The following is an 18,761-nucleotide window of genomic DNA, read 5'->3' as shown; positions in this document are numbered from 1 at the left end:
CTATAGAAAGGGTACATAGAAGAGCAACTAAGTCATTAAAAGAATGCAAATCTATGAGCTATCAACAGAGACTTATATACTTAAATCTGCATTCATTAAATGGTACAAGGTTAAGAGGGGATTTAATAGAAACATACAAAATATTAAATTGCTATGATGAAGTAAATGTGAATAATATTTTTAGAATGTCAGATTATGAGAGTACAAGAACTTCAATGATGAAAATTTTTAAAGAGCACTGTAACACTAACCTAAGGAAAAATTCATTAGCAAATAGAATTGCACATAATAAAAATTATATGGAATGCGCTACCTATCGAAACTAAACTTGCACAAACTACTAATGCGCTCAAAAATCTCCTTGACATGAACATCGATTTAAAAGAAAAATTTATTGACTTTGACGAGTGATTTACAGTACGTGTAAAAGAAAACATATATGTATCCAACAAATAAAAGGGGACTGATATTGAAGGGGACAGAAAAAAGGCCATGAGGCCGAGGCAGTCAAATGCCAGTCCCTACACTACTACTACTACTACTACTACTACTACTACTACTACAGAGCTTGGTGCTGAGTGTGAGGTGGGGGTAGTCCTTTTTCTCTGAAGAACTTTAAACATCAAATACTTTAACAGTTTTTCTTACTCTTTAAACAATTCTTTATGTTTAAGAAAGCTTGGTGGTGATGTGAGGTGGGGGTGGTCCTTTTTTTCCTCTGATGAAGAATATCAAACATCAAATAATTTAATAATGTTTCTTACTCTTTCATGGGATCTCCATACTTCAATGCCAGCCACTTTCCCTGCTTCTCTCTGTAGTAGTCCAACATCTCCTCTTTGCTCTTGTCCATGCTTACAAAGACGACTTCAAAGGGTTCTTCCCTTTGGACCAGTTCATCGTAGACGTCCCTCAAGGCAGGCACAAAATGCTGACAGGGAGGACACCAAGAGGCGGAGAAGAAGAGACCAACAACTTTGTCCTGCAGTGCATCTTCTCCCGTCTTTGTCCCATAGTTCTCCCGCTCTGCCTCTGGCATGTACAGTGTAGTGAAGTGATCCTTTGTCAACAGCCTACTTTCCTTCAGAAGTTCTGCCATGGTTTGGTTTTGTTGTTGTTGTTGTTGGTGGTGGTGGTGGTGGTGGTTTTGTGTGTGTGCGTATGCCTTCAAATCTGCATTGGAACTTTTTTTTCAGGAATATATTCTCTATTCTCTTCTTCGTTGTTGTCTGTTGTTTTTTGGGATTTTTTTTTTTCAAGTTCCGATATATACTGCTTTTCTTGCAAGAAACTATAATGTATGAATAATAGGCAGAGAAAAATAAGTATCACCGTTGCTGCTCTCGAGGTCCACCATCAGGAGCGAAAGCGGTATGGTTCCAAAAAAAACATTGTATTGATACGTTTTTCAATTCAGAATATTGGTGTGCCGTCAAACGTCAAAAGATAAGCTCTGCTGATAGCCACACTATGTACAGAACAAAGCGGAAACTTATCACTTTACACAATTAGCTAAATCACTGAATGAGTCGGTACTTGTTCTGTGATCCTCCTCCATTCGACATGTTTCCAATGTAAACAATTCATTTAGAGTTATCTTTCACGCGAAGGGAGATCACTCTGGAAACAAACCTCCACGTGCACTAATTGCGACTCGGCAACAGGTGTCCCCTGTTCTTCGTCATGCACATTGTTTGACAATAGTTCGCGTACATCCTGACAGCAGACCACCATGACCCTGCAGGCCATAAAATACAAGAGAGGGCAACTGGAGATTCTGGATCAACTCTTGCTGCCGGACACCTCGGTCTACATTCCCATCTCTGGCACTGAAGACGGGTGGCAGGCGATCAAGAAAATGCAGGTACGATTCTGTCATTGATAATTGATGCTACTGGTGTAATTATTTTTCAAGGCATCACCAGCGCGTTGGGTGCATGCGTCAGGTTACGCATCTGCTGTGTGGTGTAGTGTATTACAGCATTTCCTGTCTAGGAGAATCCAGAGTGTACGTGTAGGTAAAAGTTATACACCAACTGCGCGAGTTATAAGTGGGATTCCCCAAGGAATCCTGACGTTAACTCATCTGAATGATGAAAGGTTACCGTTTAAAACTTTTAAAATGCTATATAATCTTGACTATAAAGATTTACAAATGCACGTGGGCATCAGAAATTTGTTTCTGTTTAAGCCAATATGGATTTTCGTTTGTAAGGGATACAATACAATACAGTACAATACAGTTCAATACAATAAAAATACAATACAATACAATTCAATACAATAAAAATACAATACAATACAATACAATACATCTTTATAAATCCGATTGGAAATTACGTGTGCATTCAGTGTCTCGTCACTCACACCAATCAGTCTCTCAGCCTGAAGTCGAGTCTAACATATTTATGAACACAGCAAAATTCAGTCTGAAAAGTGAAAAGACTGAATTAAATATGAAAGTGATCAGAACTTAACAGCTTGCTTTATAACACAGTAAGAGAAATTATAACATGTGTTTTAAAGAAAACTAAAAAGTGCTATTTCCGGTAAAAGAAATTATAACATGTATTTTAAAACTAAGAAGTGTTTTTTTCCGAATGAGAGACTATGATACAATTATCATTTTGTTATTACAGTAGCATTATGTATAAAGAAAATTTCACATTCTTGGTTGCCATAAAAGAGATGATTGTGTTTAAATTTTATCACATACACTAAGAAACATTGACTTTCGAAATAAAATAAAAAAAGCCCATTCCAATTTATAAGATTTTTTTTTTTTAATGCTGGTACAGAAGGTATGCATCAACATGATATTCTAACATAACAAATATGTGAACAAACACTTTTATAAACTCGGGAGACAACTGTCTGTAAATGCATTTAAAAACGACCACTGTTTTAACATAAACACATGTTTCCACTCACTGACACATTCACAATTACCTCCACCCTCCATTCTCCCCAGACAACTTGGTTTTCCAAGTTGAGTTTAGCAAGATTTTCCACTTCTTGGTTGTGTATTCATGTATGTGTAAGTGACATTAAGTTTGTGTGTGTGTGTGTGTATGAGTGTGTGTGTTTGTGTGTGTGTGTGTGTGTGTGTGTGTGTGTGTGTGTGTGTGTGCAGTGCATGTATTCTAGCAGGAAATTCAGATGGATCACATAATTTTTACACCTCTTTTAATTAGCATTGCAGCTGTTGCTGTCCCAAAGAGGAACAAATGTTGTATACTTACATGCGCCATCTCATGAATACAGACAGACAGTTCATACTGTACTCCATGAATTGATCCTGCAGGCTGGCTATTGATTACAATATGGAGCCACAGCACAGCAGTCACAGGGAATGCTTTCTGTTCATCTAATCAATATGATTAATATTGATGTTATGCCCAGTTGATTATCCCTCTTTTTTTTTCTTTTTTTTTAAACAAACTGATACACAATATATATCACAAAAGATGATCTGTTTTGAATGGTTAGACAGTTCTGTACAGATTTGTGTCTGATAACATTCAGGTTTTATAGCGATGTAAAGAAATTTTAGTTTACTGTAATCTTGTTTTGTCAAACTCACTCTCACACACACACACACACACACACACACACACACACACACACACACACACACACACACACATATTAATGCACTCAAACACATGCACTCACGCACACACACACACACACACGCACGCACGCACGCACGCACGCATGCATGTGCAAGAAAGCTTGTACGCATGCAAGCATGCACACACACACACACACACACACGAACACACACACACACACACACACACACACACACACACACACACACACACACACACACACACACGCATGCACGCACGCACATGCACATGCACACACATCACACACACACACACACACACACACACACACACACACACACACCACAGCCATCATGTCGATAAGAGGATTCCTTCTTTCCTCCTGCACAGGTACGCGGCGCCCCAGCCATCGCCATCGTCGGCTGCCTGAGCCTGGCAGTGGAACTGGACCAGAAGACGTTCGAATCCGTCGCTGGGCTCCAGACCTTTGTTGTGGAGCGTCTCAACTACCTGGTGTCAGCCCGCCCAACTGCTGTCAACATGGCCGACGCTGCCAGTCGCACCATCGCCTTCATGAAAACGCTGGTGGCGCAAAACAGCATTAGCCCTGAGGACGCCAGTATCAAGTAGTTGTTTTCATTGTTAACATTTTTGGTGTGTATGTTTCCTCCTGTGGTATCTGTTGTTTTTGTTTGTTGTTGTTGTTGTTTTGTTTATCGGTAATGTGTGTGTGTGTGTGTGTGTTGGAGCTCATGTACGAGGGTCATTCAATAAATAAGGTGAATTTTTCGGTATAAGGACTTCTAATACAGATAGAAGCTTACTTTTTTTTTCTTTTTTTTTTCTTTTTTTTTTTTTTTTTTTTTTTTTACTTCTTTTTCACATGGATTTAATTTGTTTTGCAGATTAAAAAAAACTTTGAGAGTTTTGGCGATTAACAAAGATGGCCGACCAAGAAGCATGCTCCAGGATTGAACAGCGGTCAGTTATCCAGTTTTTGGTTGCTGAAGGGTGCAAACCAGTTGAAATTCATAGGAGAATGTCAACTGTGTATGGTGCCACATGTTTCAGCCGAAAAAATGTCTGCAAGTGGGCTAAATTGTTTAAAGAAGGACGGAGCAGTGTTGAGGATGAACAGGCCTGGAAGGCCTACAGAAGTGAGGTCTCCTGCAGGTGATCGAATCAGTCAATGACCTCATTCAGTCTGACAGAAGGGTGACAGTGGATGACATTGCAAGGACTTTGAGCTTATCTGTTGGGACAGCACACAAAATTGTCCATGATGACCTTGGCTACTCGAAGGTCAGCTGCCGGTGGGTGCCAAAGATGCAAGGCCTCACACAGCAGCCCGAACGGTGCAGACCATCAACGAGCTGGGCTGGGAACTGCTCCCTCATCCCCCTTACAGCCCAGACCTTGCCCCTTCAGACTTTCACCTGTTTGGTCCCTTGAAAGCGTTCACGAGAGGCACGAAATTTGAAAGTGACGATGAAGTCAAAAGTGTTGTGAGCGACTGGCTGAGACATCAGTCCAAAGATTTTTACGCTGAGGGAATACGGAAGCTTGTGCACAGATGGGAAAAGTGTGTGACAGTGCTGGGAGACTACGTTGAAAAAAAAAAAAAAAAAAAGTAAGCTTCTATCTGTATTAGAAGTCCTTATACCGAAAAATTCACCTTATTTATTGAATGACCCTCGTACGTTTATATGTATTTGACTGTGCTTTCATATCTGTGAAACTGCATGTTTGGTGCATATCTGTTATGCATGTGTGGGTGTATGTGTGAATGTGTGTCTTCATGTTTTACATTTATTTGCTTATTTATCATCATTGTTGTCTTATTTATTTATTTATTATTATTATTTTATTATTATTATTATTACTACTACCTTTTTTATATTATAATTATTATTTATTTATTTATGTAAGCTTATCTATTATTTATTCACCTTTTTTTTTTCTCAAGGCCTGACTAAGCGCGTTGGGTTACGCTGCTGGTCAGGCATCTGCTTGGCAGATGTGGTGTAGCGTATATGGATTTGTCCAAACGCAGTGAAGCCTCCTTGAGCTACTGAAACTGAAACTGAAACTTGTTTATCGTTTATCATGTTGCCCTTCTAGTGGAAGACATATTGGAAGGTTTTAGACTAGGGGAGGTTTTTTTTTTAAACTTTGAGTGGAAAGCTTAAAGCAGTGACTTTTTTAATTGTTTTATTTTTTTTTACCCTTGATTTGTAGTAAGTATTGATGTGGCTTTAGCCTTGAGATGGTCTTAGTGGTCGGAGAGGCTCTAACCACCATAATTTGATTTGATTTAAATTAGTGGAAGACATCAGGACAAGGATTGTAATGACTTTGTCAGTTTGTGTGTGTTGAGTGCCACACTGTTCTGAAGAAAAAATCTAATGTTATAACAGGAATTAGCATGATCATACATCGTCTGATTTTAGGAACTGCAAATACATCATTTTTGTTGAGTGCCTTCACACCTTGGAATCTTAAGACATGAACTCTCTCTCTCTCATATATATATATATATATATATATATATATATATATATATATATATATATGTGGAGATATCTATTTAAAAATAAATATTGTATGTATGGATATGTAGACATAGTTATGAATATGATTGTACTCAAGAACACAACATATTTTTTTAAACCGTTGCACATGCACATACGCATGCACACATACATGCTTGTGCGCACGCACACACACACACACACACAAGAGGAATTTTCCACTAAAAGAAATGAAGGGAAGCAGTTTTCTGCAGAATCTATCAACCCTTTCTTGCTTGATAAAAAGTGCTGGGAACTGCCTTTATTGTTTCTGAACATAGCAGAGTCAAAAACGCCTTCCTGATTTCATTTTATTTCCTAATATCTGATTGACATTTTTGTTGGTATTTTAGATACTCAAGTCATAGTTTTCTGATATATCCAATATTCAAGTTTGTCTTTAGCTACATGAAAGCTATATCTAAAAAAGAAAAAACCCTTAAGTTGAATCTGTTTTGACAAATTTGATTGGTATGTTTCTTCTTAGCTGATTGCAACAGTTTGGATTTAACATTTTAACTCTCTTTTTTTTCAGGTCATGTTACAGCTTAATAATAATAATAATAATAATGGATACTTATATAGCACACTATCCAGAAATCTGCTTTAGGTGCTTTACAAAAACGCTTTCGATAACATAAAACATTATATCTATGTTACATACGCACACCAAAATGTGACCACACACACACACACACACGCACGCACGCACGCGCGCACACACACGCACACACGCACGCACACACGCAGCTTGTGTTTAACATTGTCATTTTTCTTCCATGTGAACAGACTGATTGAAGAATTTGAAGCAATGTTGGAAAAAGACATTGCAACAAACCAGAAAATTGGAAAATATGGTGGTGACGACATACTGGCCGTTCACTCGGGTTCTAAGGTTCGACTCCTGACTCACTGCAACACTGGGTCCCTGGCCACTGCAGGCTATGGCACGGCTTTAGGTAACCCCTGGCAACACACTGTCTCTGTTTCTGCTGTCTCAGTCATCATTCAAGAGAGTGCACTTTATAGACATGCCTACAGTCCTCATTTGTCCATATTTTTTTTTCGAGAAAGCCAACAAGAATGTGACCACCGTGTTACAAAAATATGAATAATATGGGTCTGATCTGGGGGTGGGGAGGGAGGGGGGGGTTGGGGGGGGGGGAGAATTACATGTGGTTTGATTTCCTAAGATAATTGCAATGGCAAATTAGATTGATATGGATGTTTATATAGTGCCTATCCTCAGTCGGAGACCAAGCTCTGAGCATTTTACACACACGGAGTCTTTTACACAACAGGCTGCCTACCTGGGTAGAGCCGACTGACGGACGGCTGCCATTGGGCGCTCATCATTCGTTTCCTGTGTCATTCAATCAGATTTCAGGCATGCACACCTGCACACTGAGAAAACATGTAACATTTAACATTTTACATGCATAACCGTTTTGTTTATTTACCCCACCATGTAGGCAACCATACTCCGTTTTCAAGGATGTGCATGCTGGGTATGTTCTTGTTTCCATAACCCACCGAACGCTGACATGGATTAGAGGATCTTTAACGTGCGTATTTGATCTTCTGTGTGCGTATACACACAAAGGGGGTTCAGGCACTGGCAGGTCTGCACATATGTTGACCTGGGAAATCGGAAAAGTCTCCACCCTTTACCCACCAGGCGCCACCAAGATTCAAACCTGGGACCCTCAGATTGAAAGTCCAACGCTTCAACCACTCGGCTACTGCACAAACACCAATATTCTGTCAGGACTGGAAAGTTTGAAAGTCATGGAATGAGTTGGCAAACCAACATGCTTACGAAGAAAAATGTGTGTGACTACTATGAGAGCTGCTTTGAAAGGACTTGAAGTAGTGGTGAAGAGGATACATATGGAATACTACTCAAGGCAAAATCAGCATGCATTCCATCTTGAGCTGTGCAATGTGCTCAGAACTACAAGAAATGGTATTCCCAGACACAGAATTGTGACACGGTTGTTCCAGATTTTTGCAGGATGTAGGATGTGTAGTGTCAGGTGTTGTTTTTTTTTCATTTTTAAGATGTAACACTGAATGAGTGATAGTCAGACAAGACAAGACAAGACAAAACAAATTCTTTTTTTCGAGGATAATAGATAAGCACTGGTGTGCTTTTTTACATCCAGTCCCCGCCCTGAATAGGGTCTACACTACACAATATTTAATAAAATGAAAGCATGGTGTTAGTAGAGATACATAAGAGAGGAAAAAATATACATAAATCAAAACAAAACAACCACCACACACACACACACACACACACACACACACACACACACACACACACACACACACACACACACACACACACACACACACACACACACACACACACACACATGGCATACAGGCACTAGCATGGTGTTAGTAAAATGCATAGGAAAAAAAATGAACAAAATGAAAGAAACAAACACACACAACACACACCGCACTACACACCAGAATGGGGGATAGAGGGTGAGGAAGGTTCTCAGTCAACCATACACATTTGACAAACAGTATCAATAAAATGAACAGTTTACACAGATACAGGAGTAGGCATGTCTGAGTTAAGCAGGGATGTTTTATGTCCAAGGTTTTGTAACTTTCCTAATTATTGTGTACAAATGAAAAGAGAATAATACATCTTTTGCAATTTTGGGAGGGCGGGGTTTGTGTGTGTTCAGTATCATGTGCATAGATTGATGAGGTCAACAACATTGTTGACAGTAATGTCACATATATTTGAAACTACATACACCCCTGAAAACAGAGATGGCTGCCTACATGGTGGAGTAAAAACGGTCATACACGTAAAAGCCCACTCGTGTACATACAAGTGAATGTGGGAGTTGCAGCCCACGAACGAAGAAGAAGAAGAAACTACATACATGTGAGCTATATAGAAGAGAGAGAAAAAGAAGGAATAAAGTGTTTACAGAGAAAGACAAGGAAATGTGGATCAGTGACCTTATAAGCATGTGTTTTTGTAATTTTCTCATTTTTCTGTTGTTGTTTTTTATCATTTAATCATGCTATATTTCTATGCCATGTACATTGATGATTGATAATTTCATCTTACTACTATTTAATTTTTCCCAGTAATATATAACATGACTGTACTGTGTACATCAGAAATATACAATAAGAATGATGAGCAAAAGAAGAAGAGGAAGAAGACTTATTTTAATACTAATACGACTTAGAATAATGCGCATTATATTTATGTAGTGCGTACTCTACAACTTTAACAATACTTGTGGCATGAATAAGGGACAGAGGTATGAAAAATGTTTATCTTTAGAAATTCTTCTTCTTCTTCTTCGTTTGTGGGTTGCAACTCCCACATTCACTCATATGTACACGAGTGGGCTTTTTAAGTGTATGACCATTTTTACCCCACCATGTAGGCAGCCATACTTCGTTTTCGGGAGGGATCTTTAGAAATAATCCTCACCTCTGTTCTGGCCCTGCTGACAACAGGTGTGATCCGCTACCTGCATGAGAAGGACAAGCTGGAGCAGGTGTTCTGCACGGAGACACGCCCCTACAACCAAGGGTCCCGCCTGACGGCCTACGAGCTGGTCTACGAGAAGATGAACGCCACCCTGATCTGTGACAGCATGGCGGCCATCCTCATGCGGCAGCACAAGATCTCGGCCGTGGTGGTGGGGGCAGACCGCGTGGTTGCCAACGGTGACACGGCCAACAAGGTGGGCACGTACCAGCTGGCTATCGTGGCACGCCACCACCAGGTGCCCTTCTACGTGGCGTGCCCGCTCACCACCTTCGACCCCAGCAAGGGCAGCGGGGAGGACATCATCATCGAGGAGAGGCCAGCCACAGAGATGACCTCCGTCAAGGGGGTGAAGGTGGCCGCTGAGGGTCAGTGTCTCTGCCACTGCTTGCTTGTTTGGCTCATGTGTTAGTTTCAGTTTTAAGGAGGTGTCGAAGTGTGAGAACTGATTTGTATACTCCACCACATCTGCTGAAGATCAGTGTCTGCCACTTGCTTGTTTGGTACATGTGTTAGTTTCAGTTTTAGTTTTTAAGGTGGTGTCAGAGTGTGAGAACTGATTTATATATGCTGCACCACTCTGCTGGGAAAAAAAAGCAAAAAAAAAAAAAAGCAGATGCCTGATTTTTGCATTTATAACCAAATGCGCTGATCAGACCATGACAGTCTGTCTACACTGGATTTGTTTTTAAACATCAACATAAATTATGACGATATATTTTTTTTTTTTTTTTTTTGTAATAAATGAATAAACTTAGAAATGGGTTAATGAATAATCACTTGATTCTGGATCTGAACCCTGACCAGTAAACCCCCTCATCATTAACTGGGTCAAGTGTAGTGGTCAGTTTAGACATGCCCTGACCAGTAAACCACCTCATCATTAACTGGGTCAAGTGTAGTGGTTAGTTTAGACATGCCCTGACCAGTAAACCACCTCATCATTAACTGGGTCAAGTGTAGTGGTTAGTTTAGACATGCCCAGACCAGTAAACCACCTCATCATTAACTGGGTCAAGTGTAGTGGTTAGTTTAGACATGCCCTGACCAGTAAACCACCTCATCATTAACTGGGTCAAGTGTAGTGGTTAGTTTAGACATGGAACTGTCAAGTTAGAAACTACCAAAGAAGCAAGAACACAATCTCACACACTCACCAACTTGGCAGAGCTAAGTGTAGAGATTAGTTTAGACACACAATTGCTGAGTTTAAAAAAATAAATTAATTAAGAAAACAAGAACCAGTTTTGTTTGCAGAGTCTAGTGATTACTTTGGAAACACAGCTGTTTGATTTAAAACAAGCAAGCAAGACAAGAACCTGTTTTCTTCCATGAAATGATACTATGTGAAGTATCATCATAATTAACAAATTCAGTCACACACACTCCAGCTTTATAATAAGCGATGGCCTAGAGGTAACGCGTCCGCCTAGGAAGCGAGAGAATCTGAGCGCGCTGGTTCGAATCACGGCTCAGCCGCCGATATTTTCTCCGCCTCCACTAGACCTTGAGTGGTGGTCTGGACGCTAGTCTTTCGGATGAGACGATAAACCGAGGTCCCGTGTGCAGTATGCACTTAGCGCACGTAAAAGAACCCAAGGCAACAAAAGGGTTGTTCCTGGCAAAATTCTGTAGAAAAATCCACTGCGATAGGAAAAACAAATAAAACTGCACGCAGGAAAAAATACAAAAAAATGGGTGGCGCTGTAGTGTAGCGATGCGCTCTCCCTGGGGAGAGCAGCCCGAATTTCACACAGAGAAATCTGTTGTGATAAAAAACAAATACAAATACAAATACATAATCAAAATACTGAAACAGAGCTGATGTCATTTATGCTTGAGCAATAGCAGTTATTGAGTGGAGTGTTCATCATCAAGTCCTTAGCATCAGTGAGATTCAAAATACAGAGCGCCACGTTGGCAGTATTATTTTTGTGGAAGGGGGAGTAGGAAAATTCATGGATAAATCAAAGACAATCCGTGTGGACAGTCTTGTTAAGAGAATGACTCCACTCATGTTTGATGTGAAATTCTTACACATTTACTCCTCGTCCAGTCATTTTATGTTAAAAAAAAAAGGGGGGGGCGGGGGGGGGGGGGGCAAAATATGCACTAACTGCTATAAAAATAATTTTTGCTGGAATAGAAGCAAGATTATGTTGGGAAACTACGTCGTTATTTTTGATTTCAACATTTCCTAGGTGTTCAGAAAATAGATCACCTTAGAGGGGACACATGAGCACTATTGTACTTACATAAACACCTCTGAGAGCGTGACGGAACATAATTTTCTGTAAGGGCAGTGTTCTCCACCCATTTTAATCCAAGAGAAATAATCCGTCATGGCTTGCCTATTTCTGGCGGTTGCGTCCCTTTGACCGTTCCCAGCAAACAAGCGCAGCGAGAAATATCCAGGGCTTGTGTGAACCTCCCCCTACACAAGCAGATGGTTGTAGTGTGGGGTGTCGCATCTGCTTAGCAGTTGTAGTGTGGGGTGTCAGGCATCTGCTTAGCAGTTGTAGTGTGGGGTGTCAGGCATCTGCTTAGCAGTTGTAGTGTGGGGTGTCAGGCATCTGCTTAGCAGTTGTAGTGTGGGGTGTCAGGCATCTGCTTAGCAGTTGTAGTGCGGGGTGTTAGGCATCTGCTTAGCAGTTGTAGTGTGGGGTGTCAGGCATCTGCTTAGCAGTTGTAGTGTGGGGTGTCACATCTGCTTAGCAGTTGTAGTGTGGGGTGTCAGGCATCTGCTTAGCAGTTGTAGTGTGGGGTGTCAGGCATCTACTTAGCAGTTGTAGTGTGGGGTGTCAGGCATCTGCTTAGCAGTTGTAGCGTGGGGTGTAATGATTTATTTGGGAATGCAGCGATGCCTCTTTGAGAAACTGGACTGAACAGAACTAAAGAAAATTCCTTCTTCTTCTCTCTCATCCTTCTCATTCCACAGTACTAGTTCCTGCATTTATCCATGAACATGTGGTTTGAAGTTGTGTGTGCTTTTTGTTCACCTTGGAAACAGGAGCACATTTACTGTACTTTCTTGTTTGTCTGGCTTTACCACATTATTTTTACTTTTATCCACTGTCTCTGAGTTTATTGGTTATGTTTAAATCAGTCTGAACCAAAGAAGTAGTCCAGAACTCAGCATGGTGACATGTTTACCATGAACTGCATCATTGTTTTGTTTGTTTGCTGTTTTTGTTTGTTTGTTGTTTGTATGTGTGTGTGTGTGTGTGTGTGTTTTGTGTTTTACTCAGCAGTAGGACAGGGTCACACGGCCTGATCAGAATGTTGGATTATGCTGATGAGATCTGGCACCTGCTGTTTTTTGTGTGGTTTTTTTTTTTTTTTTTGTGTTTTTTTTGTTTTTTTTTTGGGGGGGGTGTTTGTTTTTTGTTGTTGTTGTTTGTTTGGTTTTTGGGGGTGTGCTTTTTTTTCAGCTCATGTGGTGTAGCATATATGGATCTGTCTGCACACTTTGACACCTCCCTGTTGTAGTTTCATGGGAGGGTTTTTTGGTTGTTGTTTTCTCTTTTCGTATTGTTTCTGCTTGAGTGGAGCAACTGAATATAAAAAGAATAGAAATGAAACTGAAACAAGCATTAGCCTGTTGTAGTTTTATGGGAGATCCCCCCCCCCCCCCATTCATACTGTTTCCACTTGAGCAGAGCAACTGAATATATGTTGGATATAATTTGCATGATGGGATGCAGATCACAGTGTGTCAATCAAAAGTTGTCTTTCAGCCCATGCGTATTTCATTGCATTCATACCCTTTTTGAATGTGTGTAAGAAAATAAGATTTAAAACAAAAAGAAGAAAAAAAAAAGACGGGCACAATAGCCGAGTGGTTAAAGCGTTGGACTGTCAATCTGAGGGTCCTGGGTTCGAATCACGGTGACGGCGCCTGGTGGGTAAAGGGTGGAGATTTTTCCGATCTCCCAGGTCAACATATGTGCAGACCTGCTAGTGCCTGAACACCCTTCGTGTGTATATGCAAGCAGAAGATCAAATACGCACATTAAAGATTCTGTAATCCATGTCAGCGTTCGGTGGGTTATGGAAACAAGAACATACCCAGCATGCACACCCCCGAAAACGGAGTATGGCTGCCTACATGGCGGGGTAAAAACGGTCATACACGTAAAAGCCCACTCGTGTGCATACGAGTGAACGCAGAAGAAGAAGAAAAAAGAAAAAAAGATTATTCTTTTCTTTTTCTTTTTTAATCTAATGTCAGTTGCGCAGGCTTCAGTTACACTGTTTTTGACATGTGCTTCTTTGTCTCTCATTGGTGCTTGTTCCTTGTTGATGCTTTTTGGTGATACAATATATTCATAGTAATGGGTGAAATAAGGAGAAGACCCCACCAGATGAGAAATAATAACACTCACACACTTGTTAAAATAAACAGCAAGTCAGGATTTCAAGATAAACATCTGTTTCTTGGTTTTTGTTCGTTCTTTAGTTTAACGTCTTTTCACTGTAAGTGATATTAGACGAGGGAAGGAAAAAAATTGAGTGGGAGGAGGGGGGGGGGGGGGGGATTACTGTGTACGCATACGTGTAAGTGAAAGTGTGTGTGTGTGTGTGTGTGAAAATTATTGATTTAAGTTTTGTTTAAAAAATAACCAAAAAATCATAACAATATAACATATTTCTAATGAAAAACTAACAACTATAACAGCGAACCAACTGGACTATTTAACAAGGAGTAAGTGTTTGTTCCTTGTTAATGCCTTTTGTTGATACAATATATTCATAGTAATGGTTTCCTTGGGTTTTATGCTTCTTTTAATACCAACTTCCTGAGAAGAAATAACCCCATCTGTGAAGCCCGTACAGAATGATTGTTTCTTCAAACCATCATTACTTGAACATCTCACTTCACATAGGTCTGTGTTTTTCATCTTTTGCCTGAGATTGAATGAACATTATGAATGTCAAAAAAGCAGTCAATAAGTACCTATTAGATGTATTTGATTTATAGAATAAGACGGAAGAATATTGTTAAACCACGGTTACAGTTTTACCGTGATTTGATGGTGATTGTTTAATCTCTTGTTTTCAGGTATGCAGTTAATTGATGATGACCCAAATGCTTGATTCATTTTCATGGTTTCAGGTATACATTGATTTGATGACACAGGTTTTTTGGGGGGGTTTCCATGGTTTCAGGTGACTTGATGACAAAAGGCTCATTTTCATGGTTTCAGGTATGCAATGATTTGATGATGAACGCAGGGTTCATTTCCATGGTTTCAGGTATGCAGTGATTTGATGATGAATGCAGGGTTTATTTCCATGGTTTCAGGTATGCAGTGATTTGATGACAATAGATTCATTTCCATGGCTTCAGATATACAGTGATTTGATGACACATGGTTCATTTCCATGGTTTTATGTGTGCAATGACTTGATGATGAACGCAGGGTGCGTTTCCATGTTTTCAGGTATACAGTGATTTGATAACAATAGATTCATTTCCATGGTTTCAGGTATACAGTGATTTGATGACGATAGATTCATTTCCATGGTTTCAGGTACACGGTGATTTGATGACACACGGTTCATTTCCATGGTTTCAGGTGTGCAAGGAATTGAATTGATAATGAAGGCACTGTGTGTTCCCATGTTTTCAGGTATACAGTGATTTGATGACAATAGGTTCATTTCCATGGTTTCAGGTACACAGTGATTTGATGACACACAGTTCATTTCCATGGTTTCAGGTGTGCAATGATTTGATGATGAACGCAGGGTTCATTTCCATGGTTTCAGGTATGCAGTGATCTGATGATGAATGAAGGGTTCATTTCCATGGTTTCAGGTGTGCAATGATTTGATGATGAATGCAGGGTTCATTTCCATGGTTTCAGGTGTGCAATGATTTGATGATGAATGCAGGGTTCATTTCCATGGTTTCAGGTATGCAGTCATCTGATGATGAATGGAGGGTTCATTTCCATGGTTTCAGGTATGCAGTGATTTGATGATGAACACAGGGTTCATTTCCATGGTTTCAGGTATGCAATGATTTGATGACACATGGTTCATTTCCATGGTTTCAGGTGTGCGATGAATTGATGATGAACGCAGGGTTCATTCCATGGTTTCAGGTATGCAATGATTTGATGACACATGGTTCATTTCCATGGTTTCAGGTGTGCGATGAATTGATGACGAACGCAGGGTTCATTTCCATGGTTTCAGGTATGCAATGATTTGATGATGAACACAGGGTTCATTTCCATGGTTTCAGGTATGCAATGATTTGATGACACATGGTTCATTTCCATGGTTTCAGGTGTGCGATGAATTGATGATGAACGCAGGGTTCATTCCATGGTTTCAGGTATGCATTGATTGATGATGACACAGGGTTCATTTCCATGGTTTCAGGTGTGCGATGAATTGATGACGAACGCAGGGTTCATTTCCATGGTTTCAGGTATGCAATGATTTGATGATGAACACAGGGTTCATTTCCATGGTTTCAGGTGTGCAGTGATTTGATGATGAACACAGGATTCATTTCCATGGTTTCAGGTGTGCGATGAATTGATGATGAACGCAGGGTTCATTTCCATGGTTTCAGGTATGCAGTGATTTGATGATGAACGCAGTGTTTATTTCCATGGTTTCAGGTATAAAGTGCTGGAACCCTGCCTTTGATGTGACGCCAGCAGAGCTGATTACCGGCGGAATTATCACCGAGTTTGGTGTCTTCAAACCTGACAAGCTTTCGCAGGCTCTGGAACCATACCTGTGACTCCAGGCCCTGTATCCATCTAGATCTGCAGATCAGAAACTCTTCATCTGCCACTCCGTTCTGGTCTTCCCCTGAAAACTGACTTCTTGAAACTATTGCAGAACACCAATGCACCACTCTACTGTCTTGTTCTCATTGTGTACTTCTCGTCGGTGTGTTTGTGTGTGTGTGTGTGTGTGTGTCCTAGTAAAGCATAGTAAATAATTGTGGGAGGTACGCTCACTCAGTCTGGCTCTGCGACTAAGCCATTATTGTCGTTAGTAGGGGGCTTAGTATGTGGTTACCAAAGTACGTTAAATCAGAACAGGCACCACTGAACACCACCGAAGTGACTCAGCAGCAGTGCAGGGTCTCCTCTGGTGTGTGGCCTCCTGGCGACCTAACATCGATGGTTCCCGGCGGACTGCCAACGCTGGAACTGTGACGGACGAACCCGGGTGTGGCCGTGTATGGGGGAATCTAAATGAGCGGTGTGGGAGTAATGCCACTGAAACGGTGCAGATGATGGGGCAGCAAAAAAAAAAAAAAAAAAAAAAAAATTGTGGTATTTAGAATATGGCAATATCTAGTGATTTTCAGTTGTGGGGTTCCTTTTTGCTTCCAGGAACATGTAGGAATGTATCAAGTCTTTTATAACCTAGTCCAATACAAATGTTGGATTGTGCTGAAATTGCAATCGCAGTTGTGCTGATGTTCTCAGGTCGGAGCTGTTGCTGATGTTACTGTTCATCGCGTTGAAACACTTGGCAATTTCACAAAGAATAAAAGAGCTCCAGTTTCTAAACGGAGTGTCTTCTTCTTCTTCTTCTTCGTCTTCTTCTTCTTCGTCTTCTTCTTCTTCTTCTTCGTCGTCGTCGTCTTCTTCTGCTTCTTCTTCTTCTTCTTCTTCTTCTTCTTCTTCTTCTACCTCCTTAATTCTGTGAAGAATAATTGGAGCACCACACAGAAGAACCATTTACCAAAGACCTTCAGGTCTGTCTCAAAGCCTGGGTCTCTGCGAATGGTTTCATGGACTCACACAAACCCAAACCAGCCTGACAATCATGACAGTGCACGCTTTCGAGCATGCTGAAACGTGTTCCCACACACCACGACGTTGCGCATGAAAACAGAAAGAGTTTGGCAGGAGAATAAACATCTGAGTATATAGCATTATGTAGGTCTCCACCCTTAACCACCAGGCGTGATGGGGATCGAACTCAGGAAATTCAGGGCGAGAACCTTCTTCTTCTTCTTCTTCTTCTTCTGCGTTCACTCGTATGCACACGAGTGGGCTTTTACGTGTATGACCGTTTTTACCCCGCCATGTAGGCAGCCATACTCCGTTTTCGGGGGTGTGCATGCTGGGTATGTTCTTGTTTCCATAACCCACCGAACGCTGACATGGATTACAGGATCTTTAACGTGCGTATTTGATCTTCTGCTTGCGTATACACACGAAGGGGGTTCAGGCACTAGCAGGTCTGCACATATGTTGACCTGGGAGATCGGAAAAATCTCCACCCTTTACCCACCAGGCGCCGTCACCGTGATTCGAACCCGGGACCCTCAGATTGAAAGTCCAACGCTTTAACCACTCGGCTATTGCGGCCGTCAGGGCGAGAACCGAGCGCTCTAACCATTTGACCACCGCACCCACCAAGTAAGAAAGGATAGCCGGTCCTTGATCAGTGCGTCCGGCAGAAAGAACAAGGACTGTGCGTCCTTTCGGGGGAGGGCGGAACCTGCCTCCTGTCCGGGCGTCAACTTTCCTTTTTGACTCACTTGTGTAAACAAAGTAAGTCTATGTTTTAACCCGGTGTTCGGTTGTCTGTGTGTGTGTGTCCGTGTGTCTGTGTGTCCGTGGTAAACTTTAACATTGACATTTTCTCTGCAAATACTTTGTCAGTTGACACCAAACTAGGCATAAAAATAGGAAAAATTCAGTTCTTTCCAGTCATCTTGTTTAAAACAATATTGCACCTCTGGGATGGGCACAAAAAATATAAAAAAAGAAGCCTGATTATATGCAAACTGCATTTACTGTTATATTTATATTTTTTGTATTCTCTAAACTTGGCACTTTGACCTCTTATTCTGACACAACAACAAGAGGAGTCATTATTATCTATTTTTGTTCAAACAGGAACTTCTTATGCTAAGCATGGAATTTTTATTTATTTTGCAAACGTTTTGGTGCAGATAGTAAAAAAGGGAAATTACTCTGTAATTAATGCTAGGGGACTTAATTTATCACAAGTAAGTCTTGAAGGTCTTGCTTCTCTTGTTTTTCTTCTTCCAATAATTAATGTTGATCTAATTGTATGTTTTTCGACGTA

The 18,761-nt window shown here is 40.7% G+C and overlaps 2 protein-coding genes across 2 annotated transcripts in view; one reads left to right on the top strand and one right to left on the bottom strand.

Annotated features, from left to right (window-relative positions):
* The window catches only part of LOC143295246 (nucleoredoxin-like protein 2), a 4,857-nt gene extending 3,719 nt beyond the window's left edge, over positions 1-1,138 (bottom strand). Inside the window, exon 1 of the mRNA XM_076606827.1 lies at positions 765-1,138. Within this exon, the coding sequence (XP_076462942.1) occupies positions 765-1,099 (335 nt within the window). The 5' untranslated portion in view covers positions 1,100-1,138. The remainder of the gene's footprint in view (positions 1-764) is intronic.
* Positions 1,139-1,633: 495 nt separating this feature from the next.
* LOC143294703 (methylthioribose-1-phosphate isomerase-like) lies at positions 1,634-17,227 on the top strand. The gene is made up of 5 exons (XM_076606109.1): positions 1,634-1,864; positions 3,966-4,201; positions 6,935-7,104; positions 9,647-10,048; positions 16,319-17,227. Exons 1-5 carry the CDS (start codon positions 1,733-1,735, stop codon positions 16,441-16,443), a joined length of 1,065 nt encoding a protein of 354 aa, XP_076462224.1. The 5' UTR covers positions 1,634-1,732; the 3' UTR covers positions 16,444-17,227.
* Positions 17,228-18,761: the final 1,534 nt, after the last annotated feature.

The sequence above is a fragment of the Babylonia areolata genome, chromosome 20 (genome assembly GCF_041734735.1).
Source record: "Babylonia areolata isolate BAREFJ2019XMU chromosome 20, ASM4173473v1, whole genome shotgun sequence".
Lineage (NCBI taxonomy): Eukaryota > Metazoa > Mollusca > Gastropoda > Neogastropoda > Buccinidae > Babylonia > Babylonia areolata.
The sequence above is the reverse complement of the archived record's forward strand: the minus strand, read 5'-3'. Positions and strand labels throughout refer to the sequence as shown.